We start from the raw sequence: 25031 nt of genomic DNA on the forward strand, positions 1-25031 counted from the left end.
GAACAATTATTCTAAATTTCATATTTTGTCATATATTATAATATGCATAAAAAATAAACTAGCATATAAATAATTAAAACTATACAAGACATTTCTAAAAATAATATTTTTTAATACAAAATCTATTTATTAGAATATAAAGTATTTTCGATTGATGGTATAAAAAATTTTGCGTCTAAAGAATTACAAGTGATAAAAAAGGTTAATTATTTTATACACATGCCTCAATTGATATGGTTTCTAAAACCACATAACATAATATAATTCTTAACAACTCACATTGACAAAAGGTCATGTAGCTAATATAACTCTGTTAACATTTTAGACATGTTTTATAGGAAATATTTATAGGCCTAACCAAATCAACAATTCTTGAAGAAGAGAAAATCGACTAATCCAAATCATAAAACTATATGGTGGTTAGAGCTTCCTTTTAGATAACACGATGGAAGCTAGATAAGTATTCGAGAGAATTATTGTGAGATATTAAATTTCTATAAGATTATCTTCCATTTTTAATGATAAATAAACGACTACACATTTAATCATTATTGCTTATCTAAAATATGCAATCATATGCTCTCAGCTGTTGTAGTAATAATCTTAAATTACATAGCAACACAAATAATAGATGATGGTTAATTTGCAGTAATAGCCATGACACTCACGATGTAAATTAAATTATTATGTTGGATAAATTGATAAAATAAAAACACTAAAAATCTTTGGAAGAAATAATTGTGCAAATATATTGAAACCTTGAGTTATTTACACGGCAAGGATGCCATATTAGAAATGAAACATTTTTGAACAATAAGGACCAGAATGATATGATGAAACAATAAGATTTTATATATTGTCGCACCACCTCTAATTGGTATATTATATCTTAAAATAATAGTAGTTTGTAAAAATATCAAAAATATACTTGTATTAAAAATTTAACTCAAAACTGTTTTTTGAAAAAGAAAAAATAGAAAAGATATCAAATTACATCTATTGTATAGGATGAACACTAAAATGTTTTATTTTTAAAATTGTTTATAACTAAATAGAGGGCGTTAAATATTGAAAGCATATTGTTACTATATTTATTATCAAAAGCATTTATTAGTAAAATTCATTATAATATTAGCTGTAATATATTATAACTGTCAAATACGTTTAAAAAGTGGCATTTTATCTAATATTTTAAAAACAACTCTATATAATAGAGGATTATAAACTATATGTCTACTTACTTACTTTTTATTTTACTTATGTTATTTGGACCTTAAAAATATTTTTAGGAATAGGTATGATAATTAAATTTAAAAATAAATATACAGTTGATTAGTCATTTTGAACTCTGCTAATTACAGTATTAAATTTTTTATTTTTCAATTAATAAATGATTATTTTTATTTAATTAGGGTTATAAAATTAATAATAGTGCTAAATTAATATTTAGTGAGTGATATTGATATTATATTTTTAACACAAAATTTGATTGCTAGCTGACATAGTTAAAATATAATTTATATGTATTAATTTAATCTAATATTTAAAATAGTATTCATTTAATAAATATTTAGATAGTCTTATTAATTTTTAAATAATGAAGTCTATATTTTACTTATTAGAATTATAAAAGAAATCTTGGGCAATCAAAAAAATTTTTTTTTAGTTCAAAGGGTTAAAAAGAAAATATCAATAATGAAAAAGAAAACACTAGGAGAAAAATAGTTTGGAATTCCACTTGAAAGTGAAGGCCATGACCCACTACATAAAATTAGACCCCTAATAACTAACCAATAACACTAAAATCTTTATCGATAAACGAAACATTTGCGTAGATGAGCAAATTATTCCATACAAAGGGATAAGCAGGTTGAAACAATATAACCCTCAAAAGCCCAAAAAATGGGGCTATAAAGTATTTCTACTATGCGGAGATGATGGCCTTCTGCATAATTTTGAAATATATTCTGGGAAAATTAGCAGCGGAAGGATTGCCTGATGTTGGAGCAAGTGGCAATGCTGTGCTCCGTTTAATTTCTTATATACCGCAGCAAATTAATTATAAATTATTTTTTGATAACTGGTTTTGTTCCCTAAATTTGCTAGTCGTACTCGCTCAAAGAGGGATATTTTGCGCGGCCACGGTCAGAGGTAATCGACTTCCAGATATAAACTTCCCAACAGATAAGGAATTTTAAAAAAAGGCGAGGATTTTTTGTTTCAAAAAAAAACAATAATAAACGGAGTGGAGTTAAATTCAGTGAAGTGGCACGACAATCGTGCTGTGACTTTATTAAGCACTTTTGTAGATGCACATCCTCTAATAGACTGTGAAAGATATGATAGGAAAAAAAAGGAAAAAATCATGATAATATGTCAATATTGTTAAAATATATAATAAATCAATGGGAGGTGTAGATCTCATGGATTCTTTACTTTCCTTATATAGAATTCATACGAAATCAAGAAAATGGTACCATAGAATTTTATTTCATATGTTTGACATGTTACTTATAAATTCATGGTTGCTATATAAACGTGATTGTAATAGTATATCAATAGCACGCAAGGATCGATTAAGTTTGTACAATTTCAAAATTTCAGTGGCGAAGTCCTTTGCAAATATGGCAAATGCACTTCAAACAATATACCAAAATGAAAATCAGTTCAAACTGGTTATCGGGAAGATTCCATTTAAAAAAATTTTTACTTCAGGGGGGCCATTCAAATTTTTCAGTGCTCGAGCCCCTGCGTCCCTCCCAGCGACACCACTGTTTTAGAAACATATTTGACAGTTATATAATATATCACAGTTAATATTTTAATAAACTTTACTAATCAATGAATATAAGCAACAATTTGCATTATTCTTTAACACCATCTATTTATTTTAAATAAAAAAATATTAATAAAATTAATCATCTTGTTATTTAACCCAGAATGGATGTAATCCTTATTAGATGTCTTTTTTCCTTCTCTTTTTTTATGTGTTTTAGGGAAAGTTATTTTTTTCTTCTTTGAAAAACAGTTTGAGTTTAATTTTTATTGCGAGTATTTTCTTGATATTATTACAAACTACTATTATTTTAAGATATGATACCAACTAAAGGTGGTGCGACAATCAAATATAAAATCTTAATTGCTTTCATCATATTACTCTGGTCCTTATTTTCTAATTACTAAACGATTCATTTCCAAGATGACATCCATACCGTGTAAATAACTCATGGCTTCAATATTTTCATAATTATTTCTTAAAAAGATTTCTAATGTTTTATTTTATCAATTTATGTAACATAATAGTCACTGATTTGAATTAAGATCGTGAGCATAATAGCTACGACCTCAAATTAGCCAGCATCTATTAATTGTAAGTCTACGTAACTTAAGCTTATTACTGTTGCTGCTTAGAGCATTTGATTGCATGATTAAGAAAGAGGAGAAACAATGGTCAATTGTCTAGTCTTTTATATATCATTAAAAATGGAAGATAATCTATTATATCTCACAATAATATCTCGATTACAAATTATTATTTAGCCTCCATAACATCTAAGAGATTTAGTTTTATGATTTGGACTAGTCGCTTATTTTATCTTCTTCAAAAATTATTGATTTAGTAAGGCCTACAAATTTTTATATAATAGTCCATTCTATAAAATATTGTCTAATTGGTAATACAACTTTATATTAGTTTCATGATCTTGTGTCAATGTAGGTTGCTAAGAATTAATTGTTCAGAGTTTGCAAATTTCAATTAAAAAGTTATAATATATTTATATAAAACCGGGCAATATCGGGTCGAAGGCCCACAAATTAAGGGGTATGAATGGTTTCCCCTCCCTCCTCCCATAATTTTTTTAGCTTAGCCTCCTGAAATTGTAAAGTCTAGTGGCGCCCCTTGTGGTTAACTTCACTCTTAAATAAAGAGGTTCAGGGGCTAATAATAATAGAAATAACGGAGAGGGAGTCACAGCTCCAGTAGTCCCACTCCACTTCCGCAATACACTCTTTACTACAACGTTTGAAAGTAAAAAATAAATCATTTTATTATAATTGGGAAGTACTAAGTTTATAAAAATTTATGGATTTTTTTTTATGGTGGTAATACTTTATAAAAAAACAAATTTTCAAAAATTTTTCATTTACAAATTATAATTAAAAATATATATTAAAAAACAAATAAAATATTAAAAATGAATTAAAAAATATATATGTATAAAAGAGAAATGAGATAAAAAAAATAAAATTTAAAAAAGGGTACAAATCACCCTACAAAAATACTCAAGTATGTAGCCATAAAAAAAATATGAAAAAAGGGGAGTCAAATTTAACACTTTTGAAATTATATTTAAATTTTTAGGAGGGGTATTTTTATTAATCAAATAAATTTATGTGAAGGGTGATAATCGTGGTAATAAAATTTATTGCGATTGAATCAATAAAAAATACTCGTTTTAATAGACTTTGTAAGAAAAGATATTGATAATGTTTTTTTTAATCATGATGCTCAAATAGAAACGGGATGGCCGATCATTGTTACATTTTTTACTCTCATGATGTGATTCATACACTCAAAGTTTAGCCGATTATGTGGCCCTTGATCCTACTAAATTACCCAAATGTGTTGTTTATATAACCTTTCAAATGTTAAAATTATGGTGCCTTTAAAAAATTACCGTTTGTTGTGAGATCCATTGAATCTGCATAAAAAATCATATGGTTGATATCATTATATACCTAAAGGATCTTATATCTTCTATCGATCAAATTTTTATTTTATTATTTTTTTGAAAAATTTGCCAATATTGAAATTTTGCCAAATTAAAATCAAGGATAATGGATTTTATGAAAGATATGGTTAAAAATGTGACCAAAGGAGGTGGGGCAACAGATTTTGTTGGTGATATGGCATCAAAATTTATTCAAGGAGCAACTGGTGGGAGTGGACAATATCAAAATGGACCTAATGCTGGACAACAAGGGAGTTATGGAGGAAATCAAAATATTGGAAATCAAGCCGGTGGAGGAAAAGGAATTTTAGGTGGTTTTGATGTAAGCAAAATGATTCAAAGCGTTCTTAAAGATGGGAAAATTGATCCTTCTCAATTGTTTAAATCTAGTGAAGGAATAAGTTCCATGGCTACTGCTCTTTTAGGTAATTCTGGCGTCGATATTGGATCTTTGGCTGGAGATGTTACTAACAAATTGCTCGGAGGAGGGCCTCTTGGTGGCTTTGCATCTGGACTTGTTAAATATGCACTTAGAAGAACATTAAAAGTTTTTTTTTTACATTATATATTCTATCATAGCATTAAGATGATAAAAATAAAAAGAGTTATGAAAGAAAAATGATTTATTATGTAAGATTAGTTAGGGAAAATATTTAAGAAAGATTCTTAGACCTCTTAGTTTTGTCATATATGTGCCCGACAACTTTAATTTAAGATATTACAACAATTATATTAGAAATATTAAACATTAAACAAGAAAAAAACTAACAAAAATCAGTCAATAAGTAATGAATAGAATGAATTAAAATAAAATTGGTATTAAATTTTATTGCCATTACTTTATATTTTAGAAAATATTATAATTTTGTTTTATTAAATCTTAAATATCTACTATAGCATCTGAATGTTATAATTGGGGAATTAAAATTAATATATAATTGGCTTGGTGATATATTATATTTTACCACTACTGATTTTATATTTATTTTAATTTTATAAACATAATATCATAAATAAGCTTTTTTTTAAATTTTATTAAAATTATTAGCCCTAATAAATGCTCAGACTTGTTATTACTTTCAAAATGTATTGATACCAATACAAATTCTAAAAAAAGTTCATCCAATCGACAATTTTATTTAATGTAAAATTTTATAGAAATAAATAAGGCAAAATTATTATATTTTTAAAAATAATGTGTGAATTTTTTGGGCATGATTAGCATGATAAAAATTTTGCCTTTCATATGTGGGCAGGTTGCTAAAAAATTGAATATCTGATGTAAATTGTGAGTGGGTAGAATTTGAATAAAAAATAGGCCATTGCTCACCTTTAATACAAATATATTTCCTCACATGTAATATTGAACACATTAAGAATCAATAAAAGTGTTGAATATTTTATAGAATATTTAATTTATTTTCATAGTCCTTAAAAGGGAAAAGAAGATTTTCCTTCTTACCTATCAATTTGACACTGAAAAAATTCTACAATTGTGGTAACGGATAATGTTTTATTTTTTAATTATACATCTAGTAAAAATGGTAAAATATTTAGTAGTATAACTTTTTAGACATTTCTAAATATTAATTAATAATATCATGATTGATGATACTTGTTAAATTTTAATTATATTTCATCCAATTAAAAAAAAATTCCTATAGCTTGACATTATTGTGATATTCAATTTTGTAAATTTAGACCTATTTAAAAAGGAAAATGAGCTATTCTTAATTAAACCAATCAAATAAGAATAGTAAAACCTGAATTTTTGTATGAATACAATATAGTAAATTATTCAGTTTGTTTAAAAGAATCGTATATTGAATATGAATAATTAATTATTCGATTAGTCTTTAAATAAGTTTACTGTAAACCTTATAATGGAAAGAAAACAAAGAAAATAATAAAAAAAATTTGTTGTTCACACAAGTAAAAAAATAAATAAGTTGATAATTAAAATAATTTTTTATAATTTTGTTATCAATCAATATAAATTTTCTTTAAATAAAAACGAGCAGAACAGTTTCAATTTTTTGGGAATATAATATTTAAAAGTATTAATAAATCATCGATTTCGAATGTTAGTCGTTATTTATTTTTTTCTATGAATGTAATCGTATATTGTTATTGTGTTTTTATAATATCGACGTCGGAGAATTAGGTTATTCCATCTCCACTTTTTGTAATTTTTATAGTTGAGAAATTTTGAAAATTAGGTTTTCTCTTATAGTATAACTTTATAATTGGCTATTTATTTAACTTATATCTTGGATTTTTTTAATATAAATAGAATTTATAAAAAATTAATTAAAAAGTCGTTTTTGATCAAAAGTTGATAAACAGTAATTTCTTTGTAACTTTAACAAAAGGAAGTGAAATCGACGGTCTTTTCCCAAAATATTTAAATATATATTAATTACATTTTTTTTAACTTAAACAAACGGATAAAATTTTGAATTGTTATTTTATGCTTTTACTTAAAGAATTTAGAAATCATGTTGTATGCTGTGCCTAACTAACTTATCGATAAATATTTTAAAAAAAATTTAACGCGTATCCTTATCTTCAAGGCTATAATATAATATAGAAATTCTTAGCTCAATTATTTAATTTTTTTCTATTAATTATACCAAGTTTAGTTAGTAAAAAAAATATAATTTTAAAAATTCGGGTAATTAGGTTAGTCTAAGATCACCCTTGAGAGGTTGGAGTTCGTATTTTTGCCCTTTATTTAATCATGGATCGATTTATCAACATTACTTGATAATTTTTTTATAACGCGTTAGAAAGCAACGCGTAAACCGCAAGGTCCGTTCGCTGATCAGCCCATTTACGGAGGGGTGGATCTACCTAAACCGGTAGTGAAATTACCCGAAGTTTCGGTCTCCAACGGCAAAACCTTCCAACAAATCAAGCAGCAATGTTTACAACGGGGAGTCCTCTGGGAGGACCCTGATTTTCCCGCTAACGATTCCTCCTTGTTCTTTAGCAAGGCAGCGCCTAGGAGATTTCAATGGAAACGACCTAAGGTTTTGAAAAAAATAGGGTTATATAAGGTGACTAGGCGCCTAACTAAGGGGGTGGGAGGATCCCCCATCGCAAAATTGCATGTTCTCGTAAATATCATTTTAATTGAGTAAAATCCCCCTCTACACAACCCCTAACCACCCTCTTCTCCCAAAATGTGTATAATATATGAATCAGCCTGCAAGCTTGGTCCTAAATTCCCTAACCGAATATTTTAAATCGCCATTATTATCTATAAAAATTAAAAATAAATGAATTAAATTCTGGTGGGATTTGAAAATATAAAACTCGGGCCGGGCCGTAAATTTTAAAAAAAAATCCTGGTCAGGCCATGCAGATGATACCTCTGCAGGTCTCTAATTAGTTAAATTTAATGACTTTTTAAAATAACAATTATAATTCAAAATTTTTTAGGAAAATTTATTTATAACGTATTTAAATTATCCGATTTTTTTTACTTAGCCAAGTTTTTTTTTTTTTAAATCGCATTATTTTGTGGATCGGTAGGCGGCCTTGATTTGGTACCTCATGTTATGTATATATTTTTTAAACACAATATTTAGGAAATATGTCCTAATCCTAAATTAATTGTCCAGGGAGCTTCAAGATTCGACGTAATACAAGGAGAATTGGGTAATGTCATTCACATTCTCATTTGTATTTTGATGAATTTAATTTTTTTTTTGATATTATAGTGTGATAATAGCTCTACTGAAGGAAATTTTTTAATTGGATGAGAATATATTTGAACAAGTAGTAAGGAGAGTGAGATTAAAGAAAGATATCGGTTAGAGTTAAAATATATTTTAAACGGTTTTCAAATAAAAATTTAATTGTTTTATTAATTACCTGTCAAATATGACAGGTCAAGTGATTGTAAATAGACGAATAGAAATTTTAATAAATCAGCCGTTGTAGCAATCAAGAGTATAAGTGCCATTTATTTTAATATAAATCTGGGTTTGTATTTTTTTTATATTTATTAAATATTAAAAATATATTGATCGTTAAATTTTTTTCCTTTCTTGGCATTGATCGGTATTATAAATTATAATATGGTTTTTTACTTTTTTTTTAAAAAAAAATAAATATTTTTTGCTTAAATTTAATGAATAATAGAGACTTAATAAGTCGCCGAAGGCCACCAATTCTTAATATTTTTCAAAATTCAATTCCTAGTTCGGTTCCTGGAAATTTTTAATAAAATTTGCTTCCTGTTCCTATATTTGATCCAGTTGTGTTTCCTGTTTTAACTGCTTAATAATTGATGAATATTTTCAAGAAAAATAAAGCAGTATAATAAATATACCATCTTAAATGAATTATAAAATAAATTTTACTTCATCTCGTTTGCACTAATTTATTTTATTTGCGTTTGGGTATCATAAAAAATGTATTTTATTTTATATAAAATAATAGATATTCTACTCTATACATAATAATTGGCTTATAATATTAAAAAGTTATAATTAAGTAATATTTTATTTTAAATTTCGCGAGAAAACGAATTATAATTTTTATGATTTTTTTTTCCAAATTAGAACTTCTTCGGTTTTTTGTTTCTTCATTGGTATAATTTATTCTTAGAGAAAACAATCAAAGATAATAACTTCAAATATAGGCTTTTTTTTTAAATTAGCTACAATGAGTTAATTAGGTATACTATAATAATGCTCTATTTCTCTCTTGTATGGGAGTTGGGTTGGGTTCGGATAAAATGAGTGTTAAGTTTATCAAAATAGCTAGTAATTCTCCAAAACTCGCCTTTCCTAATTATTACATACGATATAGACAAGGTCATTTATATTCGAAAATAAATTTTGATGTCAAGCGTTAACAAAAAAATTTATGTAGTATAATGTCGTCGAATTATAATTATTCATACAATTTTAATAAAATACAAAGTAAAAATTTTATAACAGTTTTTGCAAATTTAACCGAATTTTTTTTTTTTTTTGCTTTTTGACAAAATATTTGGCCTATGGCTTATTTAATCAAAGATATCTATTTTTTAATGGGCAAATATTGCGAATATTTTATTTTTTGTATATTCCCTCCCCCCCCATCCTTTAATAAAATGAATCAGCTTTATTTTAATTTAATTACTCTGATCTTGGTAATTAGAACTAAATTTTAAAGTGCGTATATTTTTGTATTCGGTGATCAAATGCCCTTTTTAAAACAATCTTTTAACAAGTTGGGAAATTATCTGGAATAATGAGGATCTAAATGGAAGCTGATTTTAAGATTTCGATTCTCGAAGGAATAAAAAAAAAGAAACTAAGATACCTCTCCACAGGATAAGTTTTACATGGGCATCCAAATGGTATATGTCCCGGCATCCCGAACCCAGCCCCGCTAGGTCCGGAGCTTTCAGGTTGATGAAGGGAATTTGAAGAAAAATCGTTAAGAAACAATTCCCCAATGAATATTAAATAAATAAGTTAGTTTTGATTCCAGTGTCTGCTTGAATTCTTCCGTCTAAAAACTAGTTACGGGATTATGCCCTGATGTGGATAGATCATAATCTATACGAAATAGCTATGGACAGTTTAAGATTAATATTATATTATACCCGGAGTTTCATATGCTAAAAAGAAACATATTTTTGCTTGATTTTCCAAAACTATATATGGATTAATGCCTGATACAGGCTGGGTTTACTTTTTTTTAATGCGCATTGACTATTCTCCTACCTGCCTAATGTTGTTAAACGACTTGATTTTGAAAATAACATTCTAAAAAAAAATACTACGCAAGCTTGGAGATTTTGCTCTTAGATGGCAGAAAGATTTGGACATCTATTAACGATATCTCGAGGCTCGCATAATATTATTTTTGCTAAAACCTTTATTTAAAATTGGGTAAATCGAGCCGTTTAACAACACTACGTTCTTCTTTTTTATTAAATAAACACGAAATCATTTTTTTTTAAAAATATTATAAAATTAAAATATTACATTTTTGATGAATTCGAGTTGTAATGATCGGATCCTCATAAATTAGATGTTTTTTTTTTACCTTTATAAAAAAATCGTTCCTATAATAACGTCTAAGAGTCTAATATATATAATTCTATTTTCAGGTGAGTAGTATCATATATACGACACATCAAACATACATAAAATAATTTATTGTCGCAGGAGATTGTTGGTTGTTAGCGGCCGTCGCTTGCCTGTCTCTGAATACTAAGCTTATTCAACGAATCGTTCCTGCCGATCAAGGTTTCGCCCCAGGCGATTATGCTGGAATATTCCATTTCAGGATTTGGCAATACGGAAGATGGGTAAAAATTACATTATTTTTTTTCTTCACTTTACAATATGGCGACAAGTGGTTTAGATTCTGAGCCTTGTTTACTAGTAAAATATTCTTAGATTTTATGGTTGGGTTGGCAAAATATTTTTTTGAAAAAATCAAAAATATCGATTCACTAACATTTAATTAGTGAAATTATAGATTTAGATTGAAAAATATCATACATTATGAATTTTTTAACCTTTGTATAGTATTTCTTTGTAAGTAATGATTAATGAATTAATTCTTCAGGAGATCCGGTCAGGAAATTATTGAATATTTATATATTGATAAATCATAAGCTAATTTGATATTCTGTCAAATGAAAATCCGGCTTTCAATCAAAAAGTCAATAATTTTTGAAAACTGTCTAAAAAAAATTTAATTAGTCGATACCAGTGAGTTGGAAAGAATATCGTTCATTTTCTAAGACGAGTATTATTATGAATATCCTCAGATAAAACTGTTGAACCAAATTTAAAATTTTATTTTTTTGACTAATAAAATAATGATGGTTTTTATTTTAAATTTTAGCTACTGTTATTTCCCAATTAAGTGTCATGATGCATTGGTCAAATTTAAGATATTCATTAATATACCATTAATTTAAAATAATCTTGGTTATTAGTTTTGTGGTAATTGTTTAGTATGTCCAAAAAATGTTAAAACTCTGGTAAAGGCTAGTTCTTCAATTATATTATGTTAAATATGGTTTAATTAATCTATTTTCTAAGGATAAATCATTTGCTTATAACAAAATAAATAAATCAAATGAGCAATCTAAATTTTTAAAATGTTTTTTGTTATTTGACAAGATTAATTATTTTTAAATTAGATTAGTTTATTTTTATTTTATTATAGAGTTGTTTTTATAACTCACCACCTGAAAATCAACATTATTAAAATACTTTCACCGACATATTTCTTATTCTATCATCTAAATCCCAAATATGTTTTAAATTTATCAAACAGTGAAACCGAAATGGCAATGAAACATGGCTAATTTTATATCTTCAACCAATCTCTTATCTATCGATCATGGTAAAACTTCAAGATTCATCTGACTTGTTAAATAAAATTTTGTTTTCCATAATAAAAAATATGAATGATGATTAGCCGGATCATTTAATTTATAGTAAAACAAACATTTTCATCATATGGAGTGCATTCCAAACTTAGGAATTGTTTAGGAAAACGAGTTTTCTTACATCAAATTCAAATACCAATGTCTAGTACATGAAAAATTGTAATGCATTCTCAAAGTTAGGCATAAAAAATCGATCTTAACTAGATTTTGGAAGATATCATGATAATTCTCTTATAAAACTTAAAAGATAAATATAATATTTTTTAAATTGTATTATATTATTCTAATAGTAATAAACTGTTTGTAATTTTACTAAATATTATAATTTTTTATTTTTCTGACTACAAACCCTGAAATCGAACAAGATTCAGAGATATTTCACGGAACAAGAACCCCTTTTTTTTAGTTTTTTTACGATGCAAAAACAGCGAAAAAATTTTCTAAACCCACCTTAATTTTATTTTTGGGATCTAGTACCGGACCGCTATTTGAGGCCAATTGTAGTACTCTATCACAAGCTATCCACTTGCCTAATATGTCACGAACCAGTTTCTAATTTGCACTACAATTAAAAAAAAAATATTTTTGAAATTATATGACTACTTTATTTTTGCGTCTAATAGACAAAAGACACGTATTCAGTAAAATTGTATATGCAGTTACTACTCTTATAAAAAGTATTAATACTTAATTTTGAGAGAATATGATCACTTTATTTGTGTGTTTAAACCTTTCATTGAACAAGGTGTATTTATATACCAGTCTTATTAAAAGTATTCGTTTAAAATCCATTTGGACAAACTAAAATATGTATTTTTATTTAAAAAGGAAATTAATTTGATATTATATATTTTTATAATTCGATGTTTTATAAATTAATATAATATTATTATTATAATTCGATTTATAAATTGGTATAATATTATTATTATTTTACAAATAATACTAATGTTAACGAAAACTGTTATTTAAATATAAGAATCTTTTCATTAAAAAGTAGGACTTAACGTGAAGCGAATTAACATATACAAAATAAAAATTATCGATTTTAATTCTTAATTTTTTTTACAAAAATTAAAGTGATTTTATAAGTGTAATTATTATTCTACGAGGTATTTTTTTTTGTGAGATGATTCATTTATCATTTCTTAATATCTTGTTAAAAGACACAAATTTATATTAAAATATTGATTTGTATGTAAACAAATCAATCACATTTGTTACCAAAAATCGAAATATTTTTTATTTTTTATAATTCAAGTGTTCTTTTTATATTTGATTTCAAGTTGAAATCAAATTTTATTTTCGTAATTTTATGTTTAAAAAAAATACATTTTAAAATAAACTTTCCGAGTTTTAAATAATCATAATTTACTGATTAGCTTTTTTTTATTCGTTAGTGCAATGGTTTTCTTCTAAGGACAATAATGATTTGCTCTTTTAAGTTGTTATCATGGATTACATTATATAATTAAATTAAGCTTACCAAAAATGGACACGGATAAAATGATATTATGATTAATTTAATTCTTAGAAGAAATTTTGACAGAAAATACAAATTTTTTTTTTAGAAGAATAAATAATTTTTTTTAAAATCGATTTTTATAAAAAGAGAGAAGTAAATTAAGGCGTTTTTGAAAAAAATATTTGAATAATATTGTATTTTCACTATGAATTTTATACAACTTAAGATGAGGGACTATTAACTTATTTTTTTATAATAAAAGTAAGTTCTTAATTTAGTGTTTCTGATATAAAAGATTAAAATAATTTAGCTTTATTTCATTTTAAACATATGTATGATGTCATCGAATCGCATCTTAAAATTTTTGCCAACAAACATTTTATTATATAAAATACAATATTTATATATAGATTTTTTTAAAAAAAATCCAATTGTAAAACATTTAATACAGATCGATGTAATAGTCGATGATCGATTACCAACAGCTGACGGACGCTTAGTTTTCATGCACTCGGCAGACAACACCGAATTCTGGAGCGCCCTCCTGGAAAAAGCTTATGCCAAGTTACAAATCTTTTACATACAATGGAAGCTTATGAAAAAGCGAGGCTTGTGAATTGACCAGAGGCTCATAATAACTAAAAAATTACACTGAGCATAATAAAAGACAACTAAATTATAAATAATTATTGAATAGATTTATTTGAAATCTATTCAATAATTATATTCCATTTATAAATAAATTAGGAATTTAATATGTACCCATGATTAATATTTTAACAGCGGCATTGGGTTAATATTAGAATTCACAATTCGCATACTCATCTAATTGTATCGGAAATATCTGCTTTTTTGTTCTTTCACAGTAGCATAATGCCAAGGTGGCAAAGCGAAAGGTTCAGCAAATAGAAGGAGATCTTAAGAGTCTAAATGATATGAGTTTTGAGTTAGTTTAGGAAGGTTAGAATTTTTACGCCAACTTCATTATACGTAGGTGTCAGAAAATCATTTATGGATTTAATTAAGAGTATAATGAAATATGGAAACATATAGAAGAAATGGGAGAGTTTGTTTGATCGTTACATGAAAAATATGGACGCATAGCTGCATATTTGTTTAAATTTGAATTTCTGAAGGTCTTGTTGAGAAATAAATAAATAAGCTCGATTAAAGTTTTTATAGCTTAATGTAGTGCAAAGTTATGGAATTGAGAGGGGATCCTTATACCTATCTTTGAACTATTATAGATTAGAAAAGAAGTGAGATTCCAGTATAAAAACGGAGTGGTGATGTATTTATAATGTGAGTTCTGGCTGGGCTGCAGATTAAGTAGCTTGAAAGGGAAGAAAAAAAGAATCAGAATTATGGAAAATTGGATAGAAAATATATCTCCCACGACTACATTTTATAGCCGCTCTGTCCTAGATGATTTAAACGAAAACGCTACTAGATATTGTAATTATACGCCTAGTATTGTAGTGCATTCAAATTAAATATAGATAACTAGTTAATTTTATAATTACTGTTACCCAAAACAAAATATTTAAGGAAAATATGTTCCAGTGTTTAAAATGTATCTTGTAACTATTTTGGATAACAACTATAACTATTTACTTTTGGAATAGTTACGCATATTCGCTTATTTAAAAAAAATATATATAACAAGTATCTAGAAGCAGTTACCTTTTTGATCTAACCATATCTATACTTAACTTTTAAAAAACCATAGATAAATGGTTTTTATGAACAACAAAAATAGTTTAGCGCTTTATGACCGGCATAGTCCATCATACATCAGAGGCGTCACTTGCTTTTAAGATTTAGAGGCGCAAAAAAAAAATAAGTTTTGCACAAATAAATTTTAGGCGCGTTAAAATTAAATTTAGACATGTCGAACATGCCTCGCTTCCAGCACCCACTGTCATACTTTAGCCTGTATCTTGAGGAAAGATGCTATTGCAGCTAACTAAATTATATTTTCATAACTATCTAAATTAAACTTAGATTTAAATGAGAATATTTTAGCCAGAGAAATATTGCTTAAGCCTCGAGATTTTACGAATAGATGCCTAGACCAATGTGCCATCTATGCCTAAAATCTTCAAGCGTTCATATATTTTTTGTGGATAAAATAGTAAGTTTACCTTTTTTAAAAATCCGCCTAATAATTTTTATCTTTTAACCAGGGACACGGAGCAAGGGATTTTTGCGTTCCCGTTCCGGTTCGGTTACAGATTTTGGAACGTTCCTATAAAAATATCTAAATATATTTTTTAAAATCTACACATTTTGATTAATTTTTATTTAATCATTAAATGAATCAATTATTACACCGAAGCTATAATATATTTTCTAAAAGATTATCATTTATATTGGTTCTTTGTGGTGTTAGTATAAAATAAATTTAAGCGTCAAAAAACAACGTTCAGCACTTACCTGGCTACATGGAGTTGCTAATGCAAATTTAATTAAAATGTTTCCCCTCTACGACTTGTTTGCAAATTGTTATTACCTTGCTAGCATTGTATAGTTTTAATATGATTAATGATTATTTTTAAAAAAAAATTATTAAAGAAAATAAAAAGTAAAAATTTTTTTTAATTTATAGAAATAAACAAGAAATTTATATATATTTTTAGGAACGTTTCGGGAAGGTTCGGGAATACATATACCGTTCTCGTTTCATAAATTTACTCAATGTTCCGTTCCACCTGCCTAGCCCTAATAATTAATACAAAAAATTTTTTTAAATAATTGTAATAGATTTTTATAGTTATTATATTTCCGATTTTTTGGAGTTATAAATGACTTATATTATAATTAACTTAGTTATATCTTTTTTAGATGATATATAATGTAATTATATTAAATTATATCATTAAATGGTCAGTTTAATATAATATAAAAGCTTTTAAAAACGAATAAAGGACAATGAGAAGATATAATCTTTAAAAAAAAATACATTGTTTTAAAAAATCATAATATATTTTATGTTAAAATGATTTATTTTTTTAAAAACACGACGATTTATTTTTCAGAGTAAATGGCTCTTACGAGGCCCTGAAAGGTGGGAGTACTACAGAAGCTATGGAAGATTTTACAGGAGGTATAACGGAGTATTACGATTTAAAGGAAGTTCCCAAGAATATATTCTCTATCCTTTACAAGGCTAATCAGAGGTCTTCTCTTATGGCGTGTTCTATAGAAGTAATCACCATTCATCACATCTATCCCATTATTTATGATTATATAAATAGTAAGATTTTTGAAAGAAAGCATATTTATTTATTTTTACAAATTTTTTTCGTATATTCTTAATTAAAATCTGTCATGTTGTAAGAACGAGTTTTAAAAAAAAAATGCATACGATTCAAATCGAAAATAAGTTTATCTAATCTTTCAATGAGATCAATTTTTTGTCGCTTCTCGTTTCTGGAAATTTAGCCGAAAACGTTAAATATATGTTTATTTTTTTGATCGTAAATTATTTTTATAAAATTTTGCAAAAAAAAAACAAGTTTTTAATGTCAGCTTCATTGGGAATAAAATTATAGGTGTTCACATTCTGTAATAAAGTTTTTTATAAGAGGTGTTAAAATTATATAATAATCTTCAATTTCAAAATGGTGATATTCCAAAGGCAATAGTGAGTTGGAAAATTCTTAAATATTAGAGAAATTTGACATATTTATAACTTGTAGTTCCCTTTCATCGCTGATGATTAGGAATCTCCCTTATATCTCTTAGAAAATCAGGAACATGATATTTCCTCCATTTTTATCGGTTTTTAAAAAAATTAATTTAAATCTCCTAGCATATTTTAAATATATACTTAAAATTAGGAGATATAAGCGAGATTCCCAATTTTTGGCTATTTTTGTTTTAGCATTATAAAACCTTTTTTTAAATCCTATTTTTAGCCCGATCCGCGTATCATGGAAGCTAAATTACCAAATGGATTGATAAAGGGACATGCCTACAGTATCACCGATGTTAAAATGGTATTTTTAATTTTTAATATACAAATATTTATTTATCTATTATTTTATAATTATCAAATATCGGATAAAATTTTTTTTGAAAATAATAATCAATATATTGTGCGGTATAAAAATTAGATAAATATAATTTAATTACAAGTATTTTATACCAAAAGTAATTGTTAATCTTTAATTATCTCGATAATTATACTTCCTTTTTTAAAGATTTATTACTATTTTACTATATTATTAACAAGAATCAGAGCTCTGCATCAGACTTATTTTGTTAAGTGTGACATGACCCGATTTTCTTTATTATTAATTTATCTTATCGGATCCCAAATCCTATTATAACAAAGTCCTTATAAACTGAGTCTTGGACAGACCCATACAGGACTCTAGCCAGAGTCTGTAAATTTTTTTGTTTGTTTGTTGTAGGTCGAAACCAAGCAAGGTAAAGTATGCTTGATAAGGATGAGAAATCCTTGGGGCAACGAGGCTGAATGGAATGGACCATGGAGCGACAAGTTAATACATATTAATATTTTCTTATTTTTTTTAAAATTATATTCAAAAAGATATTTAAAAATTGCATATTATGATGTTTATTTATTTTTTTTAGAATTTTGTTTGAGATCACCACTTATAATACTTAATAACTTTATAAAAGCATTAAATAAAGGGGGGGGGGCGTTGTGTGAAAATTATTAAAAACTCTTCACGAAGAAATCTGGCACTTAAATTTTGGCTAACTTTCAATACGATTTAGTCGAACTTGTAGCCTAAAAAAATCGACTTAAACAGCGTAATTGAGTAGGGCAGAAAGAACCGTTTTAGAGTTGACCAGCAATAAACCGTATAAACGGGCCCTATTTTTTGTATTTTTGAGTTGGCCAGAGAGTTAGATGATTTTACTAATTGCATTATTTATAAAAAAGCCCGATGCAGGGTTTTATAACCTTCTTTCTTTCAAAATTCAACAATTTTTTTCTTAAATATTATTTTGGACTTATTTTTTTTAAAACAAATAATTATTATTTAAAATAGATCTTCAGAATGGCAATATACGTCGGCTGAAGAGAGGCAACGACTTGGCTTAGTTTTCAAGGCCGACGGTGAATTTTGGTAATTTTTGATGCAACCGTTTTATATATATTTCAATATTAATGTACCTTATTATAAAATGGTTTAAATTTTGCGCATCCTTATATTTATAAGATATCTCATAATTTACAATTCCAATGATAATTGACTTATAACCCTGCATTCATAGTTAGTCCGAATTCTCGGGTAAATATACAACAATTAATGTAAAATTATTATGTCAATATCATATATGATGATTAATAATGATTTAGATAGTTTTTTTTTTTACAAATTGCTAATAAACAAAATTTACGATATTGTTACAAATAAAGGATGTCCTTGAAAGACTTTATGAGTAATTTCCAAAAGATAGAAATTTGTCATTTAACTCCCGAAGCTTGTGAGGCAATTTGGTGCGAAACCGCTAATCCTAACACTGCTGCGTATAAAAAGTGGGAAGTAAATCTTCATAACGATTCTTGGGTCAAAGGAGCCAACGCGGGGGGCTGTAGAAATTTTATAGGTAAATTTTTACTAACATTTCGATTTTTGTTTATATGATTTTTTTAAAAATATTTATGAGCTGGGGGACTATAAGTTAGTATAATCCCAAATAAGAGATTTACCTATGACTCAGGGTATTGTAGTCAGATGGTCTTATATATATCATCTAGTGCTGTAGACCATCTAAAAAAATCAATCACCTTCAACGTTCATTGGCACGATTAAATTCTTTTTAAAAAATTTAATTAATATTTAATTAAATATAAATAAATACTGTAAAATTCGAAGTTTTGAATGAAAGAAATTCAACCCCAATTTAATATCTCATTATTTTTACTAACTTTTAACACCAAAATTTACATATAAATCTAACAACATTTCTTTTTTTTTATCTTTTACAATTCAATTCTAATAATTAAAATTTACATACTATGAAAATCCTTCAAATATATTATAATAAATTAAAATTTTTATCAAGCAATCACGACAAATATCTTATATTTTTTATTTAACTATAATAATATAAAACCCTTGATAAAAACTTAAAAATAATAGCAAATTTCAAATAATCACACTAAAATAAATAAATTCCTAAAGATATTAACTATTTATTTAATATATAATGATTTTTACTTTATTTATCTATTTTAATCATCATAATAATTTAAATACAACAATCTAATATAAATTATTAACAGGATACTTAAAATAATAAATATTACAATCAAATATTAGAACCTGAAGATTTTAAAACTGATATACTTTTCGGACACATTTTACACCTGGTAAGGATAGAATTAAGTTATTGAATATATGATGTTACTATAGCATTTATTATATTTGGCCATAATGATCTTAACAGAAGTAGTTGCTGGTAAAAAATTTAAATATGATAAAGTAAATAGTTGATTAAGAATAACCCTTTTTTCTTAAAAAATTTGGAGTAATATGAATATTTTTTATTTTCAAATGAATAAAATAAGAATATTTTCTAAAATTAAACGAAGGTAAAGAACGCGTTCGTCAAAAAAGGAACGCGTTCACTTTCAAAGTTCATCAAAAATGAAAGGAACGTCATTCATCATTTTTTTTCATAAAGAACGAACTTCGCGTTTACAACTAGCATCATCTGTTGAAAGATTGCAAGGTTCAAGAATATAAGGTATTGATAATTTATTTATCTAAGGGTGTCGATGCCGACCTTGGCCTTTAATTCAATTAAGGTCATGTCTTGCCAGGCATTTACTAGGAGATTCTATTTTCATATCTAAACGATAATATTTACTAGATCAAGTTTTATAATGTGGCAAAACAACGCCTCTCCTGAAACATCTTTCCTCACAATAGTGACACACAAAAATATTTTTGCACCTTTAATATCAAAAACTTTTACGAATTTATCTTCCTTTTCATCTCTTGAAGACATTCAACTCTTTTAAAACCAAAATAAAAAGGCCACAAGTGGCTGTTAGACTTGCCAAGTAAAATCCTGGTGATTTTAACTAATGAATAATTAACATTTACCTTAAGATATAGACTCAGTAACGAGATAGTTCAGCCTCATGATTGCATGAACTGCAATTAGTAAATTTTAAGGGAAAACATGGCCTTAATTGCATTAAAACCAAGGCTGGCATCAACGACACTCTTCGATAAATAAATTGTTACAAGGCTCGTATGCTTAATATTTTAGAACCTTGCTAAAATGATGTTGGTCCAAGACCTGCCTGTCCTATATCCTCTGAACCATTGGCAAATTTTTTATTTCGGATTATACATGTGTCTTATCCTTTCCAACAAATATAAATGGCAACCTCCATACTTTAGAAGAGACTAAAAAGATCAACAAATATAATATAAACCTCAGCAATTTTTAATTCTAGCCATTTGCAACTTCTAACAACCAATAGTTTGCTCCTATCACCTTCGGATTTTAAAAAATTTAGCTAACAAAATTAAATTATAAACACTTGAACCTAGTGATTTTTTATTTCTTAGGCAGAACATACAATTAAATATTTTTAAATTTATCATTCTTTTTTAAGAACACTTTCTTAAAATTATTTTGGCTCGTTACTTTTTTATAAATAGTCTTATTTAATACTTTGGTATATACAAATACAGCATATATTTCTTATATAAAAACAGATAAATTATATAAAAAAAAATTTAATTTGTTTTTGTAAAAATAAATTTTTATTTTTAAAATATAAAATTTTATTTAAAGCATAACTATTCATTATTTTCATAATTCTTATATTCTTACAATATTTTCTTGTAAGGCAATTCTTTACTTTTTAATTACATTCCTTGAAATATAAAAGTTTGACGCTTTAACAAAAGCTCAATGCATGAAATATCCATTTGCATAATTTAATCTCATCATATTAAAAAAAATTAAATTGGGCGAATTTTTATCTTACACCGGTTTGGTACCAGTTTTTATGTCCTACATACCTTTAATTTTTATGATTTCTGACTAAATGTTAGTAATTAATTAGGTGTTATACCAATTATATATGTCCTAATTATGTCTTTTTGTAATATATCTTTAGACACATATTGGCTCAATCCTCAATATGGCGTGACTCTCAAGATAGTTGATGATGGGGAAGGCGAAAATTTGTGCACTTGCATAGTCGGACTCATGCAGAAAAACCGAAGGCAACAACGCAAAATAGGGGCCGATCTTTTAACCATAGGATTCGCAATATATAATGTATGTTATTATATCTATTTACATTAGAAGGTACAAGATTATCGGTTGGGGATTGGATAGTTAGTTATCGTTAGATAGATTAAAATTGAAATTTATTTAAAAATGTTATTAAAATTTTAAAATTGTGTCCACATTAATAATACAGGTTAAATCTTCTCTGGACACCGTAGAACCCCTTCCAAAACAGTTTTTCGTGTACAATCAGAGCGTTGCTCGCTCGCCAACTTTTATTAACCTCCGGGAAATAACCGGAAGATACAAATTGCCGGCCGGCTCATATGTTATAATTCCATCCACTTTCGAACCGAATCAGGCTGGGGAATTCATTCTGAGAGTCTTTAGCGAAAAACCCTTCGACGGAAAGTATATTTGAAATATAGTAATATATATATGACGAAGCTAAAACAGTTTATCGGTTTGCATATTATTCACTCACTTTTCCACCATGTATTAGTGTTTAGGATTAGGAAATGTTATAGACGATAAAATGACATTTTAATATTAATTAAAATAAAATCATATATTAATTAATAAAATAAAAATATTAATTAATTAAAAAAAAAATTATTATAATAATTATAAAAATATAATATAAAATTAATTAAAATAAATAATAATAATTTTAATATTCGTATGACCTTTTATAAAATATATCTCGATTTTTTCTAACTTATTTCATTTCATTTTATTTTTTATTCAAATTTATATTTTAAAATAATACTATATAAAGTTTAAATTTTAGATATTTAACATAGTGTAATAAAATTATTTTCTTAATCATAGCTAGCCATCAGGTGTTTCCATCAGGAAATGATTAATTATAAGATTAAAATTTGTCAATCTCAAAAGTTATCTAATTCTCTATAATGACTTTTATAAAATTATAAATTTTTTTTGTATATATATAGTGGATTGGACGAAGAAACTGGTGTTGATCCGCTGATGTCCGAAAAGGTGAAAATAATAATAAATCATCATTTAAATTCTCTCATTATTGCCGGATACGAATAAACTAAAATTCGATTATAATGATCGATTCAGAATTATAATTTTTAAATAAATAATATATAAGATACCGGAACAAGTGGTCCAAACTGAGCAAGATCAGGAAAAAATGATGAAAGATTATTTCGATAAGATAGCTGGAGAAGATTTGGAAATTACTCCTTATGAGCTGCAAGATATTCTTAACTTTGCCATGAAAAAAGGTAAATTATTATATAAAGTTAACTAATCATTCAACACGTGATATTGTGATGCGATTTAAACTTTGTTTGGATAAACCTTGATGAATAATTATTCTTTATCCCTTATATCCCGCCAAGTTCATCCCAAATAGATATATCAGACACCTGCAGAGGTATTATTTGCACGGCCCGACGCTGATTTTTTTAAAATTTTTTATAGGCCCGGCCCGGGTTCTATAGTTTTAGACCCGGCCCTGCTCGGATTTTTTTTAAAAAAAAAATTTTCGGCCCAGCCCGGATTTTTTAAAAATATATTGCATATATTTATTTTTAATATTTTTAACATATAATAGCGATTTAAGATATGGCCTAGCCCGGGTATTTTTAAAAAATTTTTAGGCCGGAACCGGGTATAGTTAAAAAAAATAAAATACAGCCCATGTACCCGGGCTGGGCCTGCAAGTCTCTGATATATATAGTTTTTATAATTATTAAATTTGTATATATATTTGCGATAACTTAAAACAATAATTTTAGATTCGAATGAGGGCTTTTCTCTCGAGACAACCAGAAGTATGGTCGCTATGATGGACTACGACAAATCTGGCCAATTGGGTTTATCAGAATTTATGGATTTATGGAAATCTATCAAATTATGGAAAGTTTGCCTTTTGATTTTCTTTATTTAATAAAAAAAATTTAAAACTTGGCTATATCATTTAGATCAGATTTATAATTTAGGATTCATTTCATTTAAAATACAATTACTAAATCAAATTAAAGAACATAAATTATAATCACGCTATTTCTTCGTTATCTTGTTGCTAACCTATATAGTTAAACTGTTATAATTAAGGCTATTTTCAAACAATTCGATCGCGACAATTCGGGAACCCTTAATTCTTACGAACTTAAGGACGCTTTCCATTCCGTGGGTTACAAACTAAATTCTAACGTATTTAAATCCATGGTTTTGAGATACAGAAACAAGGAAAATCAAGTTTCCTTCAACGATTTTATAATGTGTGCCATCAAGCTTAAAGGCATGATCGAAAAGTTTAGAGCTTATTGCACGGAAGATGGGCTAGCAGAATGCGATTTAGATGAAGTTTAGTATTTTATTTGTGCAGTTTATGGATCATTTCGTTCTCGGGGAAATATTAAGTATTCGTAAGAAATTTTAGATAATGATTGCAAGATAAAAGAAATGATGAGCTAAGAAAAAAAGAGAAAATTATAGAGTTAGGTGATTATAAATTAATTATATACTATACATTTTTAAAATATTCATCATCATTTTAAAATTTTTTAAATAATAATTTCTATTATTTTTTTTGAAATTTAAAAAAAAATGTTTTAGTGGTGCCATACTACACTGTACGCTTAAACAATCTAATAATGGATGCAAATCCGAGCAGATATTCTCCTGTATAAAAAATTTTTTTATTGCAATATATATATTTGTTAAATAATACCTTATGAACATTTAGATCCATATATACAATCTCCAAATAGTGACAAATACAACTTTATTACTAGTCGCATATTTATATTATAATATATTATACATTATTTTATTCGTATTTAATTGTGCCAATCATGAATAAATATATTGCTTGTTTTTGTACCATATCTTTCAACCATGTTATTTAATATTTATTAAATTATTTATAATAACATCATAAATTTTTTAATTTTAAAATAAATATTTAGAAATTGTACTAAGCTTCTTACAGAAAAAATAAATAAACTATGGAACTTAATTTTGTGTAGGTAAGTTGGTTTATTTTTTTAATTTTTCTGCTAGGTAATCAAGCCGATTGTACTTCTTTCTTTCTTCTTTTTTTACCTCATGGAGGCAGGGTTGTTAGTTACTCAATTTTCTTGATGTCGAGACAATCGATTTCTGTTGTTTTAGTAAGAATATTACTCCAAATCGATTT

At 26.4% G+C, this 25031-nt stretch overlaps 1 protein-coding gene across 2 annotated transcripts; it reads left to right on the forward strand.

The window, feature by feature from the left end:
- Positions 1-4755: 4755 nt before the first annotated feature.
- LOC135928513 (calpain-9-like) lies at positions 4756-24704 on the forward strand. 2 transcript variants are annotated; one of them, XM_065464976.1, is made up of 17 exons: positions 4756-5280; positions 7523-7765; positions 8327-8396; positions 10907-11049; positions 14064-14176; positions 16651-16819; positions 17533-17613; positions 18031-18119; positions 18640-18717; positions 19011-19201; positions 21738-21901; positions 22047-22264; positions 22810-22855; positions 22974-23109; positions 23626-23750; positions 23945-24196; positions 24449-24704. In XM_065464976.1, the coding sequence occupies exons 1-17, from the start codon at positions 4840-4842 to the stop codon at positions 24473-24475; spliced, it is 2586 nt and encodes an 861-aa protein (XP_065321048.1). In that variant the 5' UTR covers positions 4756-4839; the 3' UTR covers positions 24476-24704. The 2 variants fall into 2 exon arrangements, 1 of the variants encoding a protein (XP_065321048.1); XR_010572363.1 differs by lacking the exon at positions 24449-24704 and having other exon boundaries at positions 22974-23108; positions 23624-23750; positions 23945-23970.
- The last annotated feature ends 327 nt before the right edge of the window (positions 24705-25031 follow it).

The sequence above is a fragment of the Gordionus sp. m RMFG-2023 genome, chromosome 4 (assembly GCF_954871325.1).
Source record: "Gordionus sp. m RMFG-2023 chromosome 4, tfGorSpeb1-WG-v2, whole genome shotgun sequence".
Classification (NCBI taxonomy): Eukaryota; Metazoa; Nematomorpha; class Gordioida; order Chordodea; family Parachordodidae; genus Gordionus; species Gordionus sp. m RMFG-2023.